General features: G+C 37.4%; 6 protein-coding genes across 8 annotated transcripts; 3 read left to right on the top strand and 3 right to left on the bottom strand.

Moving 5' to 3' along the window:
• The first annotated feature begins 1,082 nt into the window (after positions 1-1,082).
• LOC106428306 (LRR receptor-like serine/threonine-protein kinase RGI3) lies at positions 1,083-5,564 on the top strand. The gene is made up of 2 exons (XM_022694788.2): positions 1,083-4,863; positions 4,943-5,564. The coding sequence occupies exons 1-2, from the start codon at positions 2,049-2,051 to the stop codon at positions 5,404-5,406; spliced, it is 3,279 nt and encodes a 1,092-aa protein (XP_022550509.1). The 5' UTR covers positions 1,083-2,048; the 3' UTR covers positions 5,407-5,564.
• Positions 5,565-7,430: 1,866 nt separating this feature from the next.
• LOC106428297 (fructose-bisphosphate aldolase 5, cytosolic) lies at positions 7,431-9,132 on the bottom strand. The gene is made up of 5 exons (XM_013869037.3): positions 9,115-9,132; positions 8,914-9,013; positions 8,580-8,833; positions 8,062-8,490; positions 7,431-8,000 (listed from the first exon to the last, which is right to left on the bottom strand). The coding sequence occupies exons 2-5, from the start codon at positions 8,939-8,941 to the stop codon at positions 7,635-7,637; spliced, it is 1,077 nt and encodes a 358-aa protein (XP_013724491.1). The 5' UTR covers positions 8,942-9,013; positions 9,115-9,132; the 3' UTR covers positions 7,431-7,634.
• Positions 9,133-9,353: 221 nt separating this feature from the next.
• Positions 9,354-13,732, bottom strand: LOC106428295 (uridine kinase-like protein 4). The gene is made up of 15 exons (XM_013869036.3): positions 13,436-13,732; positions 12,776-12,948; positions 12,596-12,687; positions 12,309-12,378; positions 11,899-12,011; positions 11,598-11,694; positions 11,316-11,395; positions 10,981-11,175; positions 10,798-10,881; positions 10,647-10,707; positions 10,471-10,531; positions 10,280-10,373; positions 10,135-10,207; positions 9,886-9,968; positions 9,354-9,797 (listed from the first exon to the last, which is right to left on the bottom strand). Exons 2-15 carry the CDS (start codon positions 12,933-12,935, stop codon positions 9,648-9,650), a joined length of 1,413 nt encoding a protein of 470 aa, XP_013724490.1. The 5' UTR covers positions 12,936-12,948; positions 13,436-13,732; the 3' UTR covers positions 9,354-9,647.
• Positions 13,733-13,862: 130 nt separating this feature from the next.
• Positions 13,863-15,221, top strand: LOC106428298 (sufE-like protein 1, chloroplastic/mitochondrial). Its single transcript, XM_013869038.3, has one exon. It carries the CDS (start codon positions 13,954-13,956, stop codon positions 15,004-15,006), a length of 1,053 nt encoding a protein of 350 aa, XP_013724492.1. The 5' UTR covers positions 13,863-13,953; the 3' UTR covers positions 15,007-15,221.
• Positions 15,222-16,016: 795 nt separating this feature from the next.
• On the bottom strand, positions 16,017-17,444 carry BNAC01G18620D (NDR1/HIN1-like protein 10). Its single transcript, XM_013869039.3, has one exon. It carries the CDS (start codon positions 17,016-17,018, stop codon positions 16,218-16,220), a length of 801 nt encoding a protein of 266 aa, XP_013724493.1. The 5' UTR covers positions 17,019-17,444; the 3' UTR covers positions 16,017-16,217.
• A 2,935-nt stretch (positions 17,445-20,379) lies between these two features.
• On the top strand, positions 20,380-23,717 carry LOC106428322. Of its 3 annotated transcripts, none has more exons than XM_048744264.1 (5): positions 20,380-22,037; positions 22,150-22,415; positions 22,644-22,779; positions 22,919-23,003; positions 23,158-23,717. In XM_048744264.1, exons 2-5 carry the CDS (start codon positions 22,328-22,330, stop codon positions 23,239-23,241), a joined length of 393 nt encoding a protein of 130 aa, XP_048600221.1. In that variant the 5' UTR covers positions 20,380-22,037; positions 22,150-22,327; the 3' UTR covers positions 23,242-23,717. The 3 variants fall into 3 exon arrangements, with proteins under 3 accessions (XP_048600221.1, XP_048600220.1, XP_013724522.2); XM_048744263.1 differs by having other exon boundaries at positions 22,147-22,415; XM_013869068.3 differs by having other exon boundaries at positions 20,380-22,415.
• Positions 23,718-27,847: the final 4,130 nt, after the last annotated feature.

Raw genomic sequence — 27,847 nt, 5'->3', positions numbered from 1 at the left:
TTAGGTGTATAGGTAATAGTGTTTTTTTTATAGAAAATGTACAAAATTAATTGTTTTTTAATCCGTATGCCAAAACCTAAAACGACACTTATAATGAAACATAGATATTATTAAATATCCGATGCATAAGGCATACCAATGTAAGAGGGATCTATTGGAGCAGGTCGATCCACTTTAAGAAAAATAAAAGACCGACAATGAGAGCAAGGGACAGGGGTATAAATAAATTGTTTCTCTTTCTTTAATCAAATCTTTCACAAAAATTCCTAGCTTGCATGTGCAATTTTCACTATTCAAGATTCCATGTTTACGTCAACTTTATTTAGTTTATATATCAGAGACACAACGTAAATGATCTATATACAGGATTCTATATCTTTTACGTTAATAACATTATCATATTTTCGATCTAACCACTATTTACCCACTTCTCATCGATCATCTCTATCAAAATAGAAACATAACCCACATGGACCACATTATACATAGTGATTTTTATAATTCACACACCACAATGTCGCCATTTAGAACTAACACTTAAATGAAACTACGATCGTATAATTAAATGCTGAAAATCTTGGGTGCGTTTAGTGTCTTTACAATACGCTGAACACTTTATCGCATAAAAAGGTAAAGTTCATCGTGCCCGCTTCTAAGATCCACGAGTTTTTATCTTTGTTCGCGGTGAACGGTGTAGCCGAATTTGATACTGCTAATACTCTACTCTCTAATCGTTTGAAAACACCATGTAATATGATTAACCATGGTAATTTTATTTTAAATAAACTGTTTTGCTCAACTCTTAGAAAAATGACCGGTTTGAATGTGATTAATTTTCCTTTTATCAATTTAATTTGCCATTTTATATTTCAAAGAATAGCCAAACAGTGTAGTACGGTGGTAAGAGAGAAGTCTTGTGACATTATGTAAATCTATCGATCATAAATTCGAATCTTGTTAGGAATTAATTAATTACTGCCTAGCTAGACGATGCAATGTAATTGAAACCATATATTTAGGTCTCATTAGAAAATCTGGAGTCAGATTAATCGTCGGTATTATCTACTTAAAAGTTAGCTGGGTCTAGTTAAAAGAAAAAAATGTAGACCGTACTGCTTAGCCTAGTTTTTCTTTTACTTTGCATCATTGAACAATACGTATTATTATATTTTCCTTGTTTTTCTTTTTCGCTTGCAGCCACAATTCATCTAGGTATTTACATCATTTCTCTAAAGTTAATTTATCTCATCTCACCATAGACACAAAATGATTAGTTGGATTTTCTTATTGTCGTCAATATATATGCATTTCATATAGTGGTGTTAAATTTTTTTTTTGGATCAAATAGTGGTGTTAAATAACTTTGCAAATTAATCAGAACGTCCATCATCGTATTATAACATTATTTTATGAGCAAAGTTAGACTTTTCTTTATCAAAGTGGAGAACACTTCTCTTCACATGGTAAGACCATCACATGATGCTCTCTAATTAATGGATTTGAGTGAAAGTTCTACACATTGGAGATAAGAACATGTTTTGATGCTCTATGATACATTTTTGAGCCTTTTTTAGGTCTAAAATTTTAAAATAGCATTGCTTAAATAAAATATACTACGTTATGTGTTTGAATTTGATTACCAATTTGCGAGTTATACAATTCATAGAAGTTAGTTATTTCCATTGTTTCAATATATTATGAGATTTTAAATTCAATATTTGTGAAGATATTTGAGTTGAAATTATTACAAAAATCTTTTTGAGTTTTTCTGCCTCTATATGTGTTCTTTTTTTCAGTTTAATTAGAAAAAAAAAGAAGAAGATTAAAGCCGACAAAAAGATTAAAATAATAGTAAGGTAGAGGCAGAAGTACTTTTTTGGGATGGGATCCAAATCATCTTTTGCTGCTGCTTCTCTGCTCTCTGTTTTATTTATATTTCCCATTAACAAAGAAAACCCCAAATCCATGGGGTTCTTCGCTTTACAATCCCAACGCACTTCTCTCCTTCTTCTTCTTCTTCTTCCTCCTCCTCATCTTCATCTTCTCCAATGCCACCACATATCTACAGACTCCCCTTCTTCCCGTTCCTACTCTGTTTCTTTTTCCTCCCCTGTTTCTCCCTCGACGAACAGGGTCAAACTCTCTTCTCATGGAAGTCCCAACTAAACATCTCCGGCGACACTCTCTCCTCCTGGAACGTCGCCGACGCATCTCCCTGCAACTGGACCGGCGTAAAATGCAACCAGAAAGGAGAAGTTTCGGAGATAGAACTCAAAGGCTTCGACTTGCAAGGCTTCCCGCCGGTGACGACTCTCCGGAGCCTCAAGTCCCTTACTTCCCTCACTTTGTCTTCACTCAATCTCACCGGAGTAATCCCCAAGGAGATCGGAGACTTCCCGGAGCTCAAAGTACTCGACTTGTCGGATAATTCCCTCTCCGGCGAAATCCCCGTGGGAATCTTCCGGCTCAAGAAACTAGAGACTCTGTCTTTAAACACGAACAATCTCGAAGGTGTGATTCCGACGGAGATTGGGAACCTTTCGGCCCTCGTGGAGCTCATGCTCTTCGACAACAAGTTGTCCGGAGAGATTCCAAAGAGTATCGGAGAGCTCAAGAATCTAGAATCCTTCCGTGCTGGTGGGAACAAGAATATAAGAGGTGAGGTTCCTTGGGAGATAGGTAACTGCGAGCATCTAAAAATGCTTGGTCTCGCCGAGACTAGCCTCTCCGGGAGACTTCCGGCGTCGATTGGAAACCTGAAACGCGTTCAGACAATAGCGATTTACACGTCACTGCTGTCTGGTCCGATTCCAGATGAGATTGGACACTGCACGGAGCTGCAGAATCTGTACTTGTACCAGAACTCGATATCTGGATCGATCCCTACGACCGTTGGAGGTTTAAAGAAGCTGCAGAGCTTACTCTTATGGGAGAATAACCTCGTCGGGAAAATCCCGACAGAGCTTGGGAACTGCCCTGACCTCTGGCTTATTGATTTGTCTGAAAATCACCTCACCGGAAACATCCCGAGGAGCTTCGGGAGCCTTACAAATCTTCAAGAGCTTCAGCTGAGCGTTAATCAAATCTCCGGAACGATCCCTGAAGAGCTAGCGAATTGTTCCAAGCTTACGCATTTAGAAATTGATAATAACCTCATCACCGGCGAGATACCGGCGCTGATGGGTAATCTCAAGAGCTTGACGATGTTCTTCGCGTGGCAGAACAAGTTAACCGGTAACATCCCGGGAAGTCTCTCGGAGTGTGGAGAGCTTCAAGCTATTGATCTCTCTTACAACAGTCTCTCTGGTTCGATACCAAAAGAGATCTTTGAGTTACGAAACCTCACGAAGCTGCTTCTTCTCTCAAACGACTTGTCCGGAGTCATTCCGCCGGAGATCGGAAACTGTACAAATCTCTATAGATTAAGACTCAACGGAAACAGACTTGCCGGGAACATCCCAAGGGAGATGGGCAATCTGAAAAATCTAAACTTTATTGATTTAAGCGAGAACCGCCTCGTCGGAGTAATCCCTCCGGCGATCTCCGGTTGTGAAAGCCTCGAGTTTCTTGATCTTCACTCCAACAGTCTCTCCGGTTCTTTCCTCGGTACGCTCCCGAAGAGCTTGAAGTTCATCGACTTCTCTGATAACTCTCTCACGGGTCCTCTCCCTCCGGGAATCGGGTTGTTGACGGAGCTCACGAAGCTCAACCTCGCAAAGAATCGACTCTCCGGCGACATCCCTAGAGAAATCTCCACGTGTCTGTCTCTACAGCTTCTCAACCTCGGCGACAACGCCTTCACCGGAGAAATCCCAGACGAGCTAAGTCAAATCCCGTCTCTAGCAATCTCACTAAACCTCAGCTGCAACGCCTTCGTCGGCGAAATCCCGGCGAGATTCTCCGATTTGAAAAACCTCGGCGTGCTCGACATCTCTCACAACCGTCTCACGGGAAAGCTAACCGTCTTATCAGATATGCAGAACCTCGTATCACTCAACGTCTCCTTCAACGACTTCTCCGGCGAATTACCCGACACGCCGTTCTTCAGAAAGCTCCCGCTCTCCGATCTCGCCTCTAACAAAGGACTTTACATCTCCGACGGAATCTCGACCCGACCCGACGGGTTAGCATCCTCGACCCGGAGTAGCTCCGCTGTTAAGCTAGGCATCTCGGTCCTCATCGCCGTCACCGCCGTCCTCGTTCTCCTAGCCGTTTACACTCTCGTCAGAGCGCGAGCCGCCGGGAAGCAACTCCTGGACGAGGAAATCGATTCCTGGGACGTGACGCTTTACCAAAAACTCGACTTTTCGATCGATGATATAGTGAAGAATCTAACGTCGGCGAACGTGATCGGAACGGGAAGCTCCGGGGTGGTTTACCGTATCGCGATTCCCTCCGGCGAGACTCTTGCGGTGAAGAAGATGTGGGCGAGGGAACAGAGCGATGCGTTTAACTCAGAGATCAACACTCTCGGATCGATTCGTCATAGGAACATCGTGCGTCTTCTTGGTTGGTGCTCGAATCGGAATCTGAAACTCTTGTTCTACGATTATCTCCGCAACGGAAGCCTGAGCTCTCGGCTTCACAGCGCCGGTAAAGGAGGAGGAGTTAGTTGGGAGGCTCGATACGACGTCGTGCTAGGTGTGGCCCACGCGCTTGCTTACCTCCACCACGATTGTCTCCCCGCGATTATACACGGTGACGTTAAAGCTATGAATGTCTTATTGGGCCCCCAATTCGAGCCCTATTTAGCCGATTTCGGTTTAGCAAGAACCGTAACCGGTAATGCTAATACCGGAATTGATTCATCGAAATCGAGCAACCGGCCTCCTTTGGCTGGTTCTTATGGTTATATGGCTCCGGGTAAGCTTGAAAACACTTATACATACCCTTATCTAAATTTGTTTGATTGTCGACTCTTAATTTATTTTTGTTTTTATAGAACATGGTTCCATGCAACGTATAACCGAGAAGAGCGATGTTTATAGTTACGGAGTGGTATTACTAGAGGTTTTAACCGGGAAGCATCCCTTAGACCCGGATCTACCAGGAGGTGCACATTTGGTTAAGTGGGTGAGAGATCATTTAGCTGAGAAGAAAGACCCGAGCAAGCTTCTTGACCCGAGACTTGATGGACGTACCGACACGATTATGCATGAGATGCTTCAAACTCTTGCGGTCGCGTTCCTATGTGTGAGCAACAAGGCAAGTGAAAGGCCTATGATGAAAGATGTTGTGGCAATGCTCACGGAGATAAGGGATATTGATGTTGGACGTTCGGAGACCGATAAGATAAAAGATGGGAGTTGCGGAAGCAAAGAGCCGCAGGTGATATCGCATGAGAAAATCATCATCGCTCACGGTTCGTCTAATTGTTCATTTGCTTTCTCGGATGACTCTGTTTGAAACATACTAACGGTGAAAAGTATGAATTGTGTGTGTATTTAAAAAGTTTGTGTGAATATCTTTTTGTTGGATCTTTAAGCATTTTGAAAAGCTTTTTGTATAATCAATTTGGGGTCACAACAAAAAGTCTTATGATTGCAATAGATTTGTTTCTGTAATCTTAATTTTCAAGTAAAACAAGTTACATGAAGAGGATACATCACATACATGATGTGAATGTCATTAAAATGTTCTTGTTCTAAACTAATTGCCTTTTGATTTTCTATTTTCTCTCTTAACCCATTTTGTATTTTTCATAAATTTCAAGAAATACATCTGTGTACAGATCATATAAAAGATACATTTTTGGATAAAATCATCTAATATTTGGATAACTATACCCTGCTAATTTAAAGAAATGTCGTAATTAATTAATTTTACCAAAAAAAAAAATGTCGTAATTAACATAAATGATATTTTCAGTTTTTTGGTCCACAACTTTTTTAATAACTGAACCATCATGGACAAATAACATGTGAAGATTCCAAAAAATTTTAAAGTGTAATTTTTTCCTATATCAATAAATTAGTTAGATTAGAAGTAGTTTGAGAATTAAGTTGTCTATCTTTCAAATTAAATACGTCGTACGTGTCTTTAAAATTTGAATATGAAATGAAACATGTGAGTCCAAGGAGTTCATGTGTATGTAGACGCATAAATATTCTCTAGTCTACCAGTAATATTATTAGGAAATGGGTCTCATTCAATTTAATATATATGCAACAATAACAACATGATAACATCCATGCACGTAATGTTCTCAGAACAACATGATAACATCGACGTAGTATTAAGACTGTAGTATCATATATAGTATGAACATACAACTCAATGAAATCTATGTTATGAGATTTATTGTTATAGAGAAATCTAAAGGGAAAGGGAAATAATGACTAATAATTAAGTTTGGTAATACAGAAAAGAATGATTGGGAAGGGAGTATTTGGAGTTATACGCGAGAAAGATTCGTATTTCGTTTTGTTTTTGTTGTTGTTTGTTTGTTAATTGTAGTGATTTGTGAAATTTTGAAGAATAAGAAGAGAGGCTTAAGACAGAAGCGAGTGGATAACGTGGACCCTTACACCACCCTCATCCACATGAGCATGTGCTAGCTGTCTCAATATATAACAATGACTTTCCAGCCAATATAACACCATTTTTTGTACGATTAGTATTGTGATTGTCACTCATATATGAGGTATATAATTTTTGAAGTAATATTGTATCTTCAACTCTCAAATTATCGCTATAAGTAATTGAAACTCTTCTCTCGTTTGTTCAAGTAGTGTGGGAAGACTTTCTGGTGGTCATATATATGAAAGTTTTAGATCAAAGCTTTGTATTGTATTATCATAATCATTGCCAACACATACTTTTCTGTCAGAACTAATCTTTGTTTATTCTTATGGTTTAGTCATGTCTCTGTTCTATATTGTATATATTGTTTCTTCAGCAAATATTTTTTTTTAACGCAGATTTACTATGATATTACAATTATAAAAAATATTATATAAATGACTCTGTAAATGAAAATTATACATAATTTTTGAAAATTAATTTTTAAATTTATCACATCACCGTCTTATGAAGATCCATGTTTGATCGGTTTTACTTGTATTATATTGAATATTTCATGTGAAATTTATATATTAATCTATATAATTGTTTAATAAATTATCTTTGCCAAAACTTAAAGTCCGGAACCTATGATGTATAAATATTAATAAAATTTTTGTTAAACCACTAGACTAAAATAACTTTCACTAGTAAAGACTGGTAAAACATGCTATATAAAGTTTAATATTTGGTTTTGAGAACTTTTAGTCAAGATATCTTTGTTGGAACTCATAAAATATAAATATCAAGTAACTATCTCAACTTGGAAGTGACTATAAGTTTTATGCATAAGAAAGAGGGAAAGATAGACTCCTCTGTGGGACCCACTGTTAGGATATCACCGAACTTTTGAACCAAACAGTTATGTATTGGCGCCAAAAATAACGTTAAAATAACCATCACAAGAGCCTTTTGACAAAGAGGGAGAGAAATCCATAATACACATAACTTAAGACATTACACAATTTGGTCAAACGATAAACCAAATCCAACAGACATTTAAACCAAATCGAACGCCAACAAAACATTCATATATAAGATATACCCAAACCGTATCAAACGCAGACGCCGCCCTAGTAACTGTATCCTTTCACAAACAAGCTCTCGGAGGCAGCAGAGTCACCAGAAGCCCCAGCAATGTATTTCCCAAGTGTAGCGTCCGAGTTAGCCTTGCACCTGACCAAGAACGTGGCCTGTGCTTTGGCTACGTTCTCTTTCTTACCTCCCCAAGCCTTGAGTGTGCTTTGCTGGAGGGCTCGGCCAAAGGAGAATGTGAGCGTCCATGGCTTCAACAGATCGAGCTTGTTCATTGCGTTCAGATTTTGCGTTGCTTCCTCTTCGCTCTGTCCTCCTGAGAGAAACACGATTCCTGGAACTGCGGGTGGAACCGTGCGACGGAGAGCATTCACTGTGTACTCAGCTATCACTTCCGGTGCAACCTGGAAGAAAAACAATTATAAGTTTTTGTAAACCTCAACAAACCACGCCTGGTTTTGTTACCTTAGCGCTGTCTGAGCCGGGAGTGACCATGTTAGGTTTTAGAAGAGTGCCTTCGAGGAGGACGTGGTGGTCGTTCAAGGCCTTGTACACGGCAGAAAGAACCGTCTCAGTCACAGCCGCACACTTCTTGATGTCGTGGCTCCCGTCAGTCAGAACCTCTGGCTCGACGATTGGGACCAGTCCGTTCTCCTGGCAGATGATGGCATAACGTGCCAGCCCCTTGGCGTTCTCTTGGATCGAGAGCTCGCTCGGCTCGGTGGCACCAATCTTGAGGACAGCACGCCATTTGGCAAACCTGGCTCCTGCCTTGTAATACTCCTGGCAACGTGCACCAAGCGAGTCTAGACCCTGAGTAGTGGTCTCACCATTGGTTCCTGCTAGATCAACCACACCCTTGTCCACTTTGATTCCGGGGATAACTCCGTTCTCCTGATACACAATAAGAATCAGATTAAGAGCTTCAACTCTGCATCTCTTGAACTCAGTGATTAAGACGAGCTGGAGTTCAGGAAACGGACCTGGAGGAACTCGACAAAAGGCTTGCCATCAGAAGTTTTCTGGTAAAGGGTTTCCTCGAAGAGGATAACACCGGAGAGGCAAGGGAGAGCGCCTGGGGAAGTGAAGAGAAGCTCACGGAGAGCTTGGCGGTTGGACTCAATGTTCTCAACATTGATGCTGGAGAATCGTTTCCCAATGGTTCCTGTGCTCTCATCTGCCGCCAAAATTCCCTTTCCCGGTGTTGCAATGTACTTGGCCGTCTTGATCAGCTCATCTGAACTCAGAAGACACATAAGACAGAACCTGTAGAGACTGCAGTACAAACAGAAGAGTGCATGTTTAAATGCTACGTACCTGCGTATTTGCCGACAAAAGCAGACATGGTTGCTTTTTGGAGTTGCAAGAGAGACTTTGCTGAAGAAGACGAGGAGGCCAAGACAAAGCCTTAAGTACCCTGCAACTTTTGACTATATAGGTGTAATAATATCTACAAGGAATATACTGTTACAATTCTGACATACGTGTCAGAAGGAGAGCCTGAGGAAGATTATCAACCTCGGATAAACAAATGGGTGATAGCTTCTACTTCCAAACGGCAGCCAATGATCCCAAAGTTTATCCCCAAAGTCTTGGATATGTGGAGAAGAGAAAAGAGATAGGTACCAAACAAAAGCAGTCTTTTGTATCCTACCTCTCTCTCACACACTTCAAAATATCTCTTGTTTGTGTGTGCATCATCCAAACACAAACAAGAGATATTTTGGACACTGAATCCAAATGATGTAGTACGGTTATGGAGCATCAAGAGTTCCAAGGATATTAATGTATGACACACATGAGTTTCTGAAGGAACATTAAATTTTCCAAGGATAATTGTATATTGCACAGGACTTGCAGAGAACAAAGTAACTCAAAACTGTTCCCAAGAACTTGAAGGCGTTTAAATGGGAAAACCAACAGAGTTCAAGGTGATTCATTTGATAGTTTGGGTAGCAGTTGTAGGCTTGTAGCGGATAGGACGGTGAATGCATCCATAATCTGCACTGCAGTCCATGGAAGGGACAAGTAATGCTGCAGGAGGACCACAACTAGTCGTCGTCTGTGCCAAAATATCGGTCCCCAAACTCGCCCATTCCAGGAATAACACGAAACTCTTCGTTTAACCCATTATCGATCTCAGATGTCACTATCTTTATTCTTGGGAATTTTTCGCAGACCACATGAACACCTTGAGGTGCCTGGTTGAACAAAGAGGAAAGAAAATATCTAAATCCAGCTGCATTCTTGTGGATAAAGACGATATGGGGAGGGTGTGTGTTAGCTTACTGAGATAAGGTTTAGAAATACAATGTTTCCCTCGGGTACACCTTTGCTAATAAGAAGATTGATAGCTTCAACTGCTGAGTTTCCTGAAAAGATGTTCGTTTTAATGTCATTAGGCACTTAAAATGTGTTGTTCACAAAAAAAAAAAAGGCACTTAAAATGTGTTGTTAAATTCACAAACCATGTTACACTAGAGCAAGAAAAACAAGAGCTAAAGTGTTTTCAGTGATGAAGAATGACTGGTCATTTACCTGTGCCGAGGATAGGATCCAACAGTAGGACGTGTCTCTCCGAGATATCGTTTGGTAGCTTCTCATAGATGAGCTGCAGAGTTATTTAGATATCAAGCACCGGTGAAAGAGAACACCCCGGCTAAACTTGGAGTGACTAATGTACCTGTTGACCATTGTCGCCTTCTCTGTGAATTAGGATCTTCCCGATCTTGATACCCTTGCAACATGCTCGCAGCGCATTCTCCATGCTCTCACCGCTAGCATTATTTCAAAATACCATCAGGTTGGTGAGAGAATAAGATATGTAAGGATACCAAAGTCCCTCTTGAATAGCACTAGTATATCGGAAAGTACCTCCTAATCACGGAGACACCACATAACCGTTTACAGAAATCCACACCAGAATATACACATCCTGAAACAGGTGACGGGGATATTTATAAATTATATGATATTTTCCACTACATCCATAAACAAAACAATCTTGTGAATTCACTAAAAACAGAAAGTTCATTCCCAAAAAACCCCACCAGTTGGAGTGATCACTTGCTTTTCAGTAAAAGGAAGATGTCCAAGACCATGTTCGACGACCTGATAAATGTAAGAAAACAATAACACAATGTAAAGAGACATGTGAGAGGGAACTCTGTTCAACCATTTTAAGACGTTTGATAATCCTACCAGCCGAATCAAACGATCAGAATAAAAGACAAAATCATGTTTGGTTGTCTGAGCGTCTCGTATAAGGGTGTGCATCCCTCGTATCTGCAAGAGAAAGCAATTTGCAGTGTAATCTTTGTTTGATGGTAATGAGAATGCCAAATGATATAACTTGTAGTTCCATGAGAGAGAGATATGAGTTACCTGAAATGTTGAGTGTATAACATAGAGATTAGGATATATTTTACAGAGATCATGTTGACCCAGCTTGGTGCATATATGTTGCACAATTAAGTCAACAGCTACATGATTGTTCCCACCACGAGGGATTATAATATCTGCATATTTCTTCGTCGGAAGAATGAAGTCATCAAAAGCAGGCTTTACAAACTTTGAGTACTGCATCAAAAGGGAGACGCAATATAAGATATCGGCAAAAACATATGGACTTACAAACTCCAAACTAATATGGCTGTCAGAGGCATTCTCATTGTTTCTTGAAGATGATACATGCAGTAACAAAACTAACACAGCCTAACCTGGTCAAGTACTGTGCCGATATCTCTTCCATTCTCGACAGTATCTCTTCTTATCCTTCTTTCCAGACGAACGTCAGAATCTGCACAGGAATTTTTGTTTTTTTGAGATGTGTAATAGGTGAACTGCTAAATTTAAAAACTTTAAGAGCGTAAGAAGATGTTCCTTCATGTGGAATCTTACTAGCAGGGAAAGCCAAGGGAAGCTATAAAAACGGAAATAAATTGAAGTAGAAACTAGAGTTCACAGTAATTATCATCGGAGGAGGCAAAAAAAAAACTGACCTGTACAAACAAAAATCTTCATGTTCATCAATCTTCGGACACGAGGATCATGGAACAAAAGTATCCCTTCAAGAATTATTACATCCGTAGGGTTTACCTGCAGATTTTGTTATTTCTGTCAAAATCAGGGCATCAGTAAGATAAACATATATGTTCGGCTAGATCCCTAACCAGATAAGACATTGATACTTTTACAGGAATGGGCAGTAAGAAAGTCATCAAAAGTATCCATCATTATCCGAAGACCACAAATATCAATTAATAATATGATTATGAGCGATACTGAGAAGGGAGATGGTACCCTTCTGAAGACACTGCTCTTGTAAATTTTGCAATCATATTTGGGAATATCTACCGCTTCACCTTGCCTCAATTTCTCCATACAAGATAGCAAATGGTCCGTATCAAATGCGTCTACATAAACCATAATACATCATTACGATAAAGATCAACAAAAACATACGGTGACAAAGAGCACTACGTAAAAAAATTGTTCATAACTCCCACCAACTAGTAAAGTACAGTCAGAGATGAAATTCCTATGAAAACACGATATATATAATATAAGGGAATAGACCAATCACTGGATGTCACTAGAGAATATGTATGTTGGTTATGCCATAACATTCTTAAGAAGATGTGAAATACATTATTCTCTTGAGAGACAAGAGCAGATTACAGAAAGCATCCCCATTCCAAAATTATTCTCACCCGGATGGTCAAAGTTGTATTCATGAACTCTAGCAAGTTCTTCTTCAGTCAAACTATGATAGAACGAGTCCTGCCAAATTATTTATCATTGAATATTAAGTGGAAGCTTGGAGCAATTTGTGGTTTATCATGATGAAGAAAGTATTTGAGAATTGGATAATAGATACATACGCTGACACAAAAATATCTAAATAATAGTGACAAGGTTCAGGCAATATACAAACTAGAAACACAGATCAGGCCGGTGGTTATCACTTAACATCATGAAACAAACCAAACAAGGTTACCTGATTAATAAGTACAAGACGCTGATCATGCAGTTGCTGGATAATCATATCACAGACAGTAGTCTTACCCGATGCTGCGCCTCCAGCAACACCTAACCAATCAAAACTCAAAGCCACAACATCTCAGATCAAGACAAGACCACCGGTCTATTCAGCCAAGTAGAAAAAAGCTCAACTGACCTATCACAAAAGGCTGTCTTTGGATCTCTCCTGATGCAGAAATGGTTTCCTTGGAAACTGCCTTTTGCTCCAATCCATTCACGTGCCCGTTCACATGGAAACCAGAAAAATGAACCTTGGAGGAGGCTTGAATCATGTCAGCAACGGAGTTAGAACCCATCACGACGAGGATTCTGAACAAATGAAAACAGGTAAGCCATATAAAATAAAGTTAAGCGATTTAAAAATATCTTAAATCTCTGTCATAATCATGCATATGCAAACAAAACAAAAGAGAATCTTACACCACCGCGCAATCAAGACTAACTTTGATTTTTCAGAACCCTTAAACTAGATTCCCATGGTGTGTATAGCTCTCAATACAGTCACAGTGAACTTGAGAGTAATTATTACAATGCGAATTCGAACAAAAGAGTGAAACTTTAGCTGAAACGAAGACATATTTGTTTTCATAGATAAAAAAAAAAAAATGCGAAAGCTAAACCCTTTAATGATCACGTTTAATCTATATGGAAGAAATCGAAAGCCTGGACCATAATCTCCATGATCGAACGTTGTCAAGGTGACATCGTGTTATGTAACAGAAACAGATCGTGAATCAAAAGGCAAAGGGAATGTCAGAGGATGCAATGGAGTCACAAAAATGAGATTCGAAATTACCCAGATTCAGCTACGACCTGAAGGATCCTATCAAATCTCAGTTAAAATGGAGATGCCGTTTCTCTACAACAGAATCTCAAAGAAGAAAGGAACAAAATTTTAATTTGATTATTTAATTATACAACTACTATATAAGTTTTTAATTGGTTTATAAAGGGAGGAAACAAGCTGGATTCGGAGATGATTGGTTTTGGTAATATTATAATAATGGCGGAGTGTGGTGAGATGACGAACGCGAGACGAAGAACAAGGACGACGATGGAATCTAGATATTTTCTCTTTCTTTCTCCCTGTATTTATTTATTTGTTTGAAAACAGTCTCATACTTTATAATCGTTCAGAATCAACCCCATAACTAATTTGGATTTTGGTTGAACCAAAGCAACTCCGATACATTCCGGTTTAATTATCTAAAACCGGAATTTTCATAGCTTTATTACTCAATTGGGGATTGTGGTTTGATTTGGTATATACATTCATCCATCTCCGTCTCTCTCGAAGCTTCAAAGTCGACTTCTATGGCAGCATCCATGTCTTCTTCTTGCTGCCTTTCATCCCTCCGTCTAATCCCATTCAAACGAACCTTCTTCTCCTCCGTTAATCCTCCATCCAAAAACCTAATTCTCCGGCCAATCCCCTCTTTCCTCCGAACGATCGTCACGTTCCAGAAAATACCAACCGTTATCGTCCCTCCCTTATCGGCTTCATCATCATCTCCGTCGAGCTCCGTCGACCTTCAACCGATCGAGGAGCTTCCTCCGAAGCTACAAGAGATCGTCAAGCTATTCCAATCGGTGCAGGAGCCAAAGGCCAAGTACGAGCAGCTCCTCTTCTACGGGAAGAATCTCAAACCGCTCGATTCGAGGTTCAAGACGAGGGAGAATAAAGTGGAAGGATGCGTTTCTCAGGTGTGGGTTAGGGCTTTCTTCGACGAGGAGCGCAACGTCGTCTACGAAGCTGATTCCGATTCGGTTCTCACCAAAGGCTTAGCTGCTTTACTAGTTAACGGCTTATCTGGAAGACCAGTGACGGAGATTCTGAGGGTAACGCCTGATTTCGCGGTTCTTCTCGGTTTGCAGCAGAGTCTAACTCCTTCGAGGAACAACGGGTTTCTCAATATGCTCAAGCTGATGCAGAAGAAGGCTCTGAGTCTTGAAGTGAAAGCAGATGATGGTACGTCAGAGTCAACAACCGATGAAGCAAGTGTTGTTGAGGTGGATTTAGAGTCAAAGCCTCCTAGTGTTGTTGAGGTTGAAGAGTCCGAGAGTGTGTCAAAGATCGTTGCTTTAGGGAGTAGAGGGATGAGGATAAGAGAGAAGTTGGACAAGGAGCTGACTCCTGATGAGTTAGAAGTTGAAGATGTGTCTTACCAGCACGCAGGACATGCTGCTGTTAGAGGTAGTGCTGGTGATGATGGGGAAACGCATTTCAATCTGCGAGTTGTTTCCGATGCTTTCCAAGGTAAAAGCTTGGTGAAGAGACATAGGATGGTATATGACTTGCTGCAAGAGGAGTTGCAGAGCGGGTTACATGCTCTCTCTATTGTGGCTAAGACTCCTGCTGAGGTTTGAGGGCCGTTGCAATGGAAAGAGACAGTTCCAGATTCGTTTTCTTCTTTTACTCCATTTTGGTTTGGGTTTTGTACTCTGGTTCTTTTAATAATGTTGACGCTTTGAGAGCTTGATCAGGATTGTGTTATATATATAGATTCTATAAACGAGAGAGATGTCGCTTGTGCCTAAAGGATTGAATCATATATATAATGTTTACACTTCACGTTTCCCCATTTTCAAGGTCTTGTATGTTTTGTTATGGTTTCTTGATATTTAGTTTTCATGTCTACACTTTGAGGGTGCTCCAGAGATGAATAGTTGCAGAGAATATTCAAGATTGGTCTGCATATGGCCAAGTTTGAATTGCTAGGATCACAGCATCTTACCAAAGTAAAAGGTAAAGTTTCTCTTCTTCATTTCTCTTTCGTCTAGATAGTCAAAGTTGGTACTGTGTTAATCAAATGGTGCAAGTTGGTTTAAGAGATTGCAGATACAGAAAGAGATTTGGTTGCTTTATTTCTGATAAAACAATTAAAAAATGTGAAAGGAGTTTCAGTTGATCCCTGTTTCAGTCTACCATTTGACATGTGGTGTCTTTCTTAAAGCCTCCATTAGGTAAGGCTTGTGTGGTTTTATATACAATCAACTTTACATGCCTGTCTACTGAAACCAGTTGCGGTTTTAGCCAATCAATTTTTGCTTAACTTTTCACTATGTGACTCCACTGTATCTAATATTTGAAGTTTCCTGTACAAAGTAATAAAATGTTAGTTGAGATTTTGAATTTTAAAATCCTCTCTGTTGGCATATGCTAGAAAATGGGTAAGCTTCCTTTTTCTTTGTTTGTGTTTTTGATTACTTTAAAGCCCTGAAGGGGTACCCAACATGAGAATCTTATGTGTGATACCTCTTTTGCTTTTGGTCTTAAATCTTTTCTCCGGTGGTTCAGGTGTGTTCAACAGTACAATTTTTTAAACCCTGTTCTTGGAACTGTATCCAACGGTGATCAATTATGAATCTGTTACCAAGAAACATAATATCTTTTCATTTTCTTATTTTTATTTTTTAAATTGTACTACAAACTCCGATCTCTGTTCTTGGCTAGAGTTCACTAGGTCTTCTTCTTCTTTTATACATTTTGTGAGTAAGCAAAAAAATAGATCTATACTTGAATAACATACCAAAGCTAAAGACTTTGAGGTTTCTCTGGGACAACCTATTCATCTTCTTCATCGTCTCTTTGTAGTGCAGTTATGAGAAATTAGGATTCCGGTTGGTGGACCGGTCATCTGGAGTTGGCACCTTCCGTGCAGCCAGTAAGAGTAATGAATCAACCCAAAATGAGCTCTGACTTTAAAGGTACCACTAATCTGATATTCTATCTTGTTGTTCTGCACCTGTCTACTGAGCTCCACCGCATGGTTTACAGGCAAGTAGACCAAGCTTGAGATCAAACGGATTGGTTCCAACCTTATCTCCCGTTTTCTCTGCGAAAACGGCTGGACCCCTTGCACCGCAATCAGTTTATTGAAGAAGAAGAGCTTTATATTAATCTTCTCAAACCTCACTTCTATCTTCTTATTAGGGTTGGTGAAGTTCATCATCATCGATAAATCTCCGTTGAAACTCACCGGCGAGTCGAAGTAGATAGTGTGTAGACTCGCGGTTGGGATGTCAAATTCAGGGGTTCTTGGTTTAACCGCAAGAAACACAATCAAAGTAGCTATCCCGAAGAAGATAAGCACAAGGCTGAACAAAAAACATAAACCAGCTACACACCATATCAACGGATTGGTCCTGCTGCTCCGTGGCTGCCGGAGAATCACCCTATCTTCCCTCGGCTCTGTATCAAGACCGTTGAATTTAACTGCCGGTGTTTTTTGGTTAAGTGGTGTGGACTGTGTGCTATGTGGTGTTCTCCACGGCGTGGTTCTTGGAGTATACCATACAGAAGACGGTGTGTCCCATGGCGGCGTTTCAGGCGGTGGTTGAGACGGCGGTGGAGGAGGTAAAGGAAGTAGATTTGACATGAATTATGTGATCATGGAAAGGGAATTTGAAAATGTGTAATGGTTTTGAGTTAAATAAGAAAAGAACTAAAGTTTTGTTGTGTGTATAAAGTGAAAGCTGAGAGTTTAGGCGAAAGAGGGGAGCTTTTGCATAATGGGGTTTGGTTTTGTAATAAGTGGGACCATGCGTGTCGTTTCGAAAAACTGGTAAAGCAGATCTCGGTGGCTTTAAAGTTTGAGAACGACATGCGCTTTTCATAGAAAATAGTAAGAGTTTATTCTTAACAAGTGGCTTTTCCTAATTAAATCTAAGAAGATTAGTAGAGTTTTGATCGGTTACAGGGGACATATACTTGTTAATTGAACAAGGTCTAAAAGTATACTTATAAAAAATGCAATGACCACATTAGCATATCACGACACATGGCAATCATATATTTAAGATTGTGACATGTGTTAATCTATCTCATAATTAAAATATATATATACTAAGATATTAACAAAAATGAATTTTATCAAAAAGTAATTATAAATTATTATATAAAGCTTGGTTCTTCAAAGTTTCTAATTAACATGATCGCGACACATGGCAATCATATATTTAAGATTATGACATGTGTTAATCTATCTCATAATTAAAATTATATATACTAAGATATTAACAAAAATGAATTTTATCAAAAAGTAATTATAAATATTATTTAATAGTAATTTTTTTTTTAAATCCTAATCAAAATATAATTGCAAAAGATTATTTGATAATATTGTGACATGTGTTTGTATGTATAAGACAAAATATATAAATAATTTAACATTATGTATAAGACAAAATATATAAATAAGTTAACAGAATTTTTTATGCTAAAAATAAAATAGCTGTATAAAAATATAAAAGAAAAACTAATTATCAAATAATTAGTTTCCCTTTTAAAATCTTATTATATAAAGTTTGGTTCTTCAAAGTTGCTAATTAACATGATCGCGACACATGACAATCATATATTTAAGATTGTGACATGTGTTAATCTATCTCATAATTAAAAATATATATACTAAGATATTAACAAAAATGAATTTTATCAAAAAGTAATTATAAATATTATTTAATAGTAATTTTCTTTTTTTAAATCCTAATCAAAATATAATTGCAAAAGATTATTTGATAATATTGTGACATGTGTTTGTATGTATAAGACAAAATATATAAATAATTTAACATTATGTATAAGACAAAATATATAAATAAGTTAACAAAATTTTTTATGCTAAAAATAAAATAGCTGTATAAAAATATAAAAGAAAAACTAATTATCAAATAATTAGTTTCCCTTTTAAAAGTCTAAATAAAATAAACATATAAAAGTAATCTTATATATGTGATTAGTTTCCCTTGCAGGAAGGCTTCGAAGATGTTAGCCTGTCTCATATTCCTCGGAGTAGGAATGGTCGAGCGGACACGCTAGCGAAAGAAGCAAGAACTAGAGGATATATCTTTTCCCATATAGATCAGATCCGGACAGACGGAGATGCTCCTCGGAGAATCGGCTCGTCTGCCACCATTTGATCTAATTCACATGGGTAGCCGACAAAAAAAAAAAAAAAAAAGTAATCTTATTTTTCTTATAATTAACTAACTTTACTTTTTTAATAATTTTGTCTTAAAAAAAATATAAACCAAAAATAACTTCAAATATTTCATCTGATATGATTGTGACATGTGTCAACTAAAAAAGTTAGATAGTGAATGTGTCAATAAAAACTGTAATTATGTGAAAATAATTTTTTCTTTTTCTAAAATCCTAAATAAAAGAGATTTCTAAAAAAAATTATTTTCTAATCTTAACCAATTAAGATTTTTTTTATATATCCAGACCAGAGAGAATTGTAAAATTTGATTTAATAGTAATTTTTACTTTAAAAAAAATTAATGATAAACATGATAGTAACAATTATTTAATTAACAATAAAATTGTAAAAATATTAATGATATTGAAAAAACAAATTTCGAAAATGGCAACTTTAAAAAAAAAATATTAAATGGAAATATTTATTTGATAGAAATTTTATTTTTCTAAATCCTAGACAAAATATAATTGTAAAAGATTATATAATATTAATTTTCTTTTCTAATATCCTAAAAAACTGTAAAAGAATAGTTGTTAGTTGTTTTTGTTTTTTATAAAAAAATCCTAAACAAAAGAAATTTGTATCATATTTTTAAGTCCTAACCAAAAGAGAATTGTAAAATTTTATTTGATAATATTTTTAAAAGAGTATTTGATGATGAAAATGATACTAAAAATTATTTAATTAACAAAAAAATGTAAAACTAGTATTAATACGAATTGTAAAAACTGTAATTTTAAAATTATATATTAATAACTGAAAATAATTATTTTATAGCAATTTAATTTTTTCTCAAATTCTAAAGAGAAGATAATTGTAATAGGTTATATGGCAATAATTTTCCTTTTCTTAAAATATTAAAAAAAATTGTAAAATAGTTTTAATATTATTTTTTATTGTAAATAAAAAAGAGATTTATTAAATAGAATGTTTTCCTTTTTTAAAAAATTCTAGCAAAATAAAACAATAAAGAATTATTTAATAAAACGTTAAATTAGTATATAAAACGTGTATAATATTGTCATGATTAGTATTTGACTTTTATTTCTTTTTACTTTTCATTCAATTTCTTATTTCAGGTTGTGTTCAGTTTAAACGTTTATGTATAGTATTTTCTATGTACAAAGTTTATAACAATTCATCTATGTACCATGATTATAAAATACAAATATTAACTTGAACTTATATGTGAAAACGAGTTTTTATTATAAAATAAATCTCAAACAACATATGCAAAAAACAATCATAAAACTATAATAAAATAAAATAATTTATTATTTTATGATTTTTATTAAATTAAAACATCAAACAAAACCCGTTGCAACGCAGCGGGCTCATATCTTGTCATAGAATATTTTTTTGATTGATGTATTGTTATACATTTTTGAAATCAAAGTTACAATAAAAAGATAAAAGTTAAATGCTATGATAAAAAAAGTTTAGATGCATGCATGACTGCATGTACTAATGCTTCAAACCCGGGTTCGATGCTAAGGAATTGTATTCATTCCAAAAAAAACAAAAAAGTTCAGTAAAAAGTAATTTAAAAAAAAAACGTGAGAAAAATATCATCTTGACGTGTTTTCCATTGATATCATATGAGAGTATGGACTGGCAAAACAAAAAGGTTCCAAAAGCCGATCCGTCTCGCAGGATTAATACTTGACGTTTTTTTTTTCTTTTTTTTTTTTCTCACAAACATACAATAGCTAAGGTATTTATAGTTGTAGTAAAAAATTGAGTTAGTTTGATTAATTACAAAACTTTAAAATTAATGGTTTGAAGATAATTGATAATATTTGATATTCGTTACATGACAAATATTTCATAAGCATACCACCTCAATTCGTGATAAGTTTTTTGTGTTGGAGCCGCTACTGAAATTTATTCAAAATAAATACTCTCCAATACTTATTTGTAAGTGGACTATTCATGATTCTAAAGTGCTTTCTTTGCTTCAGTATAGCCTTTGTAGATCCTAAAATCTAAACTAAGAATTTGATAGTGATCGGGAGTTCAATCTAAGGAAAAAATAACGTGGGCAACGATATCCTCAGAACACGACGATATAATCAGGTCTGAATCGTCAAAAATGGACTATATTCGTAGGTCGAATATCATAGAGATATCAGGAGAAGGAAGGATCGTGACTGAACTCGGTATCGAGCTGCCTACGTACCCATCAAGGGATCAAGTCTAAACGTAGTTCGGTTATCATCATCTCGAAAGAGATGTCGGTATCACTGGTCTCGAGCGTGACATCGGCTTCTTCGGTTCTCGAGAGAGAGGTCGGTTTATTTCTTACCATCTTGGACGAGAGGTCGTTTGAGTTTGGTCGGGAAGTCTTTAAGAACTTAGGGTTCAATATCGGTGAACAAGGACTCGTGTCTTGTTCGTTGTAGTGAAGAGAATTCGACGTCGTGAGCATTACATAGACGTCATCGGGATGGTGGTGAAGAATGATATGGTCTCAGGTAGTTGACGCTCTATCCCTCAATAAGCGATAATCCTCTTTAATTCAATAGGAAGATCGTGAACAATTGTATTCATGGTCGTGAGTCCTCGTGAGCTCTTCAAAATGGGATCCTTGTGAAGATAACTTTCTTGTCCTTTTATAGGACTTTCTCTACATATTCTTTTGTTGTTACACATGCTCCTCATTTTCAGCTTTGACTTATTCTCGCGTTGAATGAGGCCGAGATTCTAGGAGGTCGACAACTAACATATTTGATCCAATCTAGAATAGTAATCAACGCCCAATATTAATGGAAGAGATTTGTACCAAATCTCGGTCCAACAGCCTTGTTAAATCTATACTAATAAAGTTGGGTTTTCTCCCTTTTCACGCGTCCACGTCAGCAAGGAAGGAGGGGGCAATTGAGGACACGTGTCTTCCTTTTAAAACATTTACTCTCGATCTGTTTCAAGTTTAGACATCTTTTTCACTTTCAGTTTGGGCTCATTTAGTTGTTTTGGCCCAAATTATAATTACGTTAGAGAAACCCTACCTTTCATCCTTTCGCCAGAGTAAAAAAAACGCAACTTTGGCGACTCCCTTTCATCTTCTCAGACGACGTTACACCTTCGAAAATGACAATTAATCAACTACTCCCACTACGTACTCTTCAATCCTTCTTTAATTCGACTCACCTTTCACCTGCTTCGTTACATATAAAAATGAGGATGAAGCGTATGAGCGATAAAGCGAAATCCTTTTGCTTTTTGAATTCTAGAATTCGAGTCCATTATCACTAAAACACCTCCACATGGTGACTTCTCAAGTTCACTTATCAGAGCTGAAGGTTGGCTGCTGCAGAGAAACTGTTCAGATGAGACTAATTCGATTTGGGAGGCCCTCAATGTGAAAAAGGCGGTGAGCTGATGGTGATCGACATGCTGCTTATTAATGTGAAGGTTAGCCGGAACCTTATTTCAATTTTTAAATTGCGATTTAAAGTTTTCTAACTTTTCCTGTAAGTGGTTCATTACAATCTGTTGATCTGAGTGCTTTTGATGTTGCAAGAAGCAAACCAAAATTACGGTTTGGTGACGCTCCTGTCACGATTAGATTTCAGAGTTGTTCCCATTACGTTCTCAGTAACTTACCGAAGCGTGTGCCCAAACCGGAAGTTATAGCGTAATCATCTTCCTAAAGCAAAAAAAAAAAAACGTGTTCTTCAGGTCAATGCTTTTGTAATCTAATTATGAATTTCCAAACTTTCTGTGAAGTGGTTGAGGATGATAATAGTAGTGCACAATCCACGGAGTTCCTTCTTGCTAGGCAGAGTAAATGTAAGCTTTGACAATGAGTGTAATCAACTTTACTTAACGTTTCATGTTATTTTCTGAGTATTCTTGGATTTGATTTTGTTTGCTTTAGGAAAGATCATTGTGCAAGCAGAAATAGGAGAAGAAAGTTTGTTTGCTTTTTAAGTTGGAACTTTAAAGTTGACTTTAAACATATTCTTTTTGCTAACTCTTTCAAACAATGATGATCTATGTTTTCCTTTTGCATTACAGTTGCTGCTTCTCAAGTTGTTTGGATGGGTGGTGTGGTGAATTCAACGAGGTCAAATAGGTTCGCCAATGGATTAAATATCACTCATGTTGCTGCTCTTTTTTATTCTTCTACAGCTTTTGCGATCAAGAACCATGGGTGAGTACTATAGCAGTAACATGTTATGTGATCTCGAACTCAATATACTAAGATGATGTTATGCATGGCGATATAAAACCCTTGAAATTCCTTTGGTCAATGCTTCCACGTTCCAACTAACACCATTGTAATTTTGTAGGGATGTCTATATATGCTTAAGTGTGTTCGATGGCATAGCCTACAAATTTCATATAAAATTTCAAGCCTTTGGCTCAAAACCTAAGGTTTGTTTTGGTATAAATCCAGAAAAATGTTAGAGGTGATATACTACGTGTCTTTTTAATCTCCTGCATCTGGAACATAATAGCGATGTTTTAGTTATTCAAATGCGTCAATTAACTCATCTCCGTATTAACCTTAAGCTAACTTTCTGTTCAGGTCGGTTATTCCTCAACGCCACTTCGAGCACTCATTTATTCTTTGACTTGGAAACTTCAGGTCAAAAGGTTGTTGACTGCTTAGTGGGTAAGGTTGAAGATGAAGCCTGGAGCTTGAGGATACAGAGGTCGAGCCGCTCGCTGCACCATACTTATAGAAATTGGAGCTGAGGGATATCATTTCCTTGGGTTTTCTTGATGATTCTAGAGATTTAACTTCTTTGAACCGTGTAACTGCACCACCTTCTGAGACAGGAAAACCAATAATGATAGATAAACCCAATCCAGAGGTTCACCAAGAACCCGGAGATCGGAGAATCAAAGCCTAGAGGACGACCACGAAGGAAGAAGGATCATCCCGAAGAACAGAGATTCAATGGTGAATGATGATGAACATGATGATAGAGAGAGTTAGGGTTTAAGAAGATTGTTTTAATGTTTGATTGATTGATTCCCGTAAATGGGAAAATGTGTACATATAAGTGTTTACTAAACCAAAGCTAAACCAGTAAGCTAAACCAAAATGCATAAATGAAATATCTAAACCGGAATTAACCATAATTCCTGTCACAATACTCCCTTCTTCGGAACATCCTTGTCCTCAAGGATGATAGCATGAGTATTTGGTCTGGAGGATGCTCCTTCCACTGGACAAGACATCTAGTGACAGCTTTCTTGTGAGCTTTAACCTCCTTTAGCGAGTTTCTATCATCTTGAACCATCACTTGTACAGGCTTGTAACACTGAAAACTGATGTAGAAAGCTTCTCCATAACTTGTTAAATCACCATAACAGTTCGCGACAACTAGCAAAACCTGAGACATCTCAATAGTTCTGCCAACTTCAACATGCAGTGATACCACCACGTCTCTTGCTTGGCCAGTGATGTAACAGCTCAACATATCTTCATTTCTAGTACCAAGTGCAGTCTCATCCTTTAGTTCCAGTTCTGAAACGATTGGAAATGGTTTATATCTCCATTTATGCTTCACTTGGAACATCTCTGTATCGAAGAAAAACTGATTGAGGACTGCATGATCTTGCATTCCATACCTGAACCAGTTTATATACTCTGTGTAATCCTTTGCTATGCCACATCCTGGATGTATTTCAACCGTCACGTCCCAAATAAGCAGTCTCATGCGTACACGATCATTAGCTGCAAACTCTTTCACAATATCTACTATGTGAACATCTTCTTTTCCTCCAACAAACTCAATGCAAATAAGTTCTAGCTGTAACGAAGCCGTGTAATATGAGTACGTGGAGTCAAACTTCACCAATATGACCTTAGCATCCTCAGCCATTCCATCTAGAAGCATCTGATTGTCTCTATCCAAACCCACAACTCCATCGAGGCCGAATTTTTCATTCTTTACCCAGTGTGGAACTTCTTTAGCCGCTTGAATGAAGAGCTCCGGAGCGTTTTGTACACAAATCCAATGAAGCTTCAAGGTTAGCTTCAACTCCTCACAATGACGGGGATACTTCACTAACATGTTCCATGTATCTAGTTGAGCAGATGAACCACCCGGCTCCCATATACGCTTATCCCAAAATCTGTTTCTCAAGTCAGAAATGATCGCAAGAAGTTTCTTGCCCTGCTCAAAAGTTTCAGGAGAGGAGATATTGGACGTGTATGGTATGGATTTTCCATCCTCTATGACAAGAGCTAATGAAATAGCCTTTACTGAAACTTTACTCTCGATGCCACCATATCTGATTGGCCAATCAAACTCATCACATCTACCATATACGTCTAAGTCACGTAACATCTTGAGCAACGATGTATGAGAACATGCTACTAACCAACCGAGTTCTTGAAACTTGATTCCCTGCCAACACATACTACATTGCCGTTGCACTAAGCTCGTCAATCTACCGCATATGTAACATTTCTCTAGATCTTTCCACTGATCATGTTCAGTAACTACTCCACCAGGTTCCCAAACTCTTGGATCTTGATCAACGAGAATGATTGTCTGGTCCTCACACTCCCAGCCATAGCTGTCAAACTCAATCAACGCTGCTAGGATAAAATCAGTGCATACCTGAATCTTTAACACCGATTGCATACTCTAATCTTGAGTTTCCTTCGCCAATGGGATGGATATCGACATCGTTGTGATTTTCTGTATATAACTCCCATGATTCTTTGTAGTTAACCTCAACACTTCATCATGACTGAGGTACTGGCCTAAACATTCCAGAGAAACTCCAATCTCAAGAGCAGTAGTCACGATCTCTTGAAACCAAGTATCCATATCTCCAAAAGGCCTTGAGAATATCTTGACATCGTTCTTATCTCTGCTGGTTCTGATCTCATATGGTCGCTGCTGCACCACCTGCAACTTCTTGTTCTTGACAGTCTCTATACTCAGATCATGTAGAAAACTCCTAACCATATACTCCCCATGTTTGTACTTGAAGTTCCACGATTTGGGACATTTTTGTTGCTTCAAGAACTGATTCCAGCAACTTGTATCCACTGAATGAAACAAATCAACAGCCTTTACCCATCCTTCATGTTTCTGGTGCCTATTTGCTTTCTGAAACTCTGTGAGCAAATCTTTTAAATGGACACAGCCAGCCTCCAGAACTGAATCTATAAGCTCAGATTTTTCATGTTCTTGAATAGGAAGATCAACTCAAATCGTTTCTGTGCTGTGGGTAACTTCTTTTTGTTGGATTGTGCTGCAGAAACTCTCTATGCCGTGAGATTGTGTTGCTGGCTTGATTATAAACCCACCTGGTTCCCATACACGATCAGCCTCTTGAGATTGCTTGCCCACCATGTGTTCGATCTTATTCCCAAGAGCGAAGCTCATGTTTTCTTCTGCAACACTTTTGTTCTGAGCTTCTTTTGGAGCTGCAGCATCAACAACCTGTAAATCTGAAGTGAAATCCTCCAACGATTCAGAGAACGCATCAGGCTTCATCATGGTTTCGGATACATACTCGTCAGATTCGACCAAGCTTTCTTCAACGATGGGTTCGCTTTTAGTCACGATGGGTTGGTCGTCACTTTCGATCATGATAATCTCCACCCCTTTGTGCTTCAAATCATGGTGACCAGGTGTATCAAGATCTTCACAAAAGATGCATAATCCACTTGACATCCTGTCATAAATCTCCTCACATGAATACTTCAGAGGAATCTTGCGTCTAGCCATGGAAATAGGTTTGCCGAGGAAAGACTGCTCTGATACCATTGAGACAGGAAAACCAATAATGATAGATAAACCCAATCCAGAGGTTCACCAAGAACCCGGAGATCGGAGAACCAAAGCCTAGAGTACGACCACGAAGGAAGAAGGATCATCCCGAAGAACAGAGATTCAATGGTGAATGATGATGAACATGATGATAGAGAGAGAGTTAGGGTTTAAGAAGATTGTTTTAATGTTTGATTGATTGATTCCCGTAAATGGGAAAAGATGTACATATAAGTGTTTACTAAACCAAAGCTAAACCAAAATGCATAAATGAAATATCTAAACCGGAATTAACCATAATTCCTGTCACACCTTTTAATAGGAAGTATGTTGCTCTCTAGGATGGAATTTTCGTTGCTGATAATCTCAAAGTATTAACCGCGTTTAAACCAGAAAACTTTACGTCGTATGCTTCTGATGCTCTTCTTCTTCCGGGGCTGAGCAAAGCAGATAAATCTAAGCATGACAATCTATCTTGTAGTGTAGTTTATTCTCATAATTTTCTATAATATATAAAGATATATTGAAATCTTTTGTTATTTTGCAATACCAAATTGATCTCCACAAACGGTTGTTCGCATTCTTTATAGGAGCCACCTCTATGTTTTGACATGTAGTTTCTGTGAAGGAAATTTTCTAAACACATTCTTACAACACCAATTGCAACAGATCAAACAAGTTCGTGTGCTTAAAACTGTCGGCTGAATACTGTGCCCACATTTAAAATACTACTCAAATCACACCTATACAACCAACTAACGAAAACCAGTTACATTCTGGGCACATATGCTAAAAGACCCATGAAAAATAAAATATATATTTCCTCACACCAACGTACGAAATACTGTATTTATTTCAATTATAAAATACTAAAACAGTTATAATTTTATTTAGTTTTACCTAATATAAGTATTACATTAATTAAGTTATGAAAATCAATCAAATGAGTTTATTATATTTTTCAAAATCAATTATTTTATTCCAAACAAAACTTAATATATTTTTTCTTTTGACTGAAGGCATAAACTTAATATATTTATTATAGAAGTAAACAATCAGTTTATAAAAATATTTTTTAATATATATCTTTATCATTATTAAATAAAAATAAATTAAAATAACCTCACGATTTAAAAACAAGAATTATTTTTACATTTTAATTAGCCAAACTTGAAAATATATAAAGTGATGTATAGACTGAGTGAGACAAGTGAAAATGGAAGTAGATGAAACAAAAGAGAAAAAAATATAAGAAAAAATAAAAAATTCAGATTTAAGTTGCATTTTTTGTATTTTATTGTGGTCCTGTTCGTTTACCGTTGTCTCATACGGATCAAAATTAGAAATAAAGAGAGAGATAGACAAAAATCGCATGTTGTTTGGACAAAATATCAAATCCTGAATTCATTTCTCTGTGTAACTTTCTGCCACAAATGGCATAATCATAGAGAGAGAGGGGGAGAGGGAGAGGGAGAG

Source organism: Brassica napus, chromosome C1, assembly GCF_020379485.1.
Source record: "Brassica napus cultivar Da-Ae chromosome C1, Da-Ae, whole genome shotgun sequence".
Lineage (NCBI taxonomy): Eukaryota > Viridiplantae > Streptophyta > Magnoliopsida > Brassicales > Brassicaceae > Brassica > Brassica napus.
The sequence above is the reverse complement of the archived record's forward strand: the minus strand, read 5'-3'. Positions and strand labels throughout refer to the sequence as shown.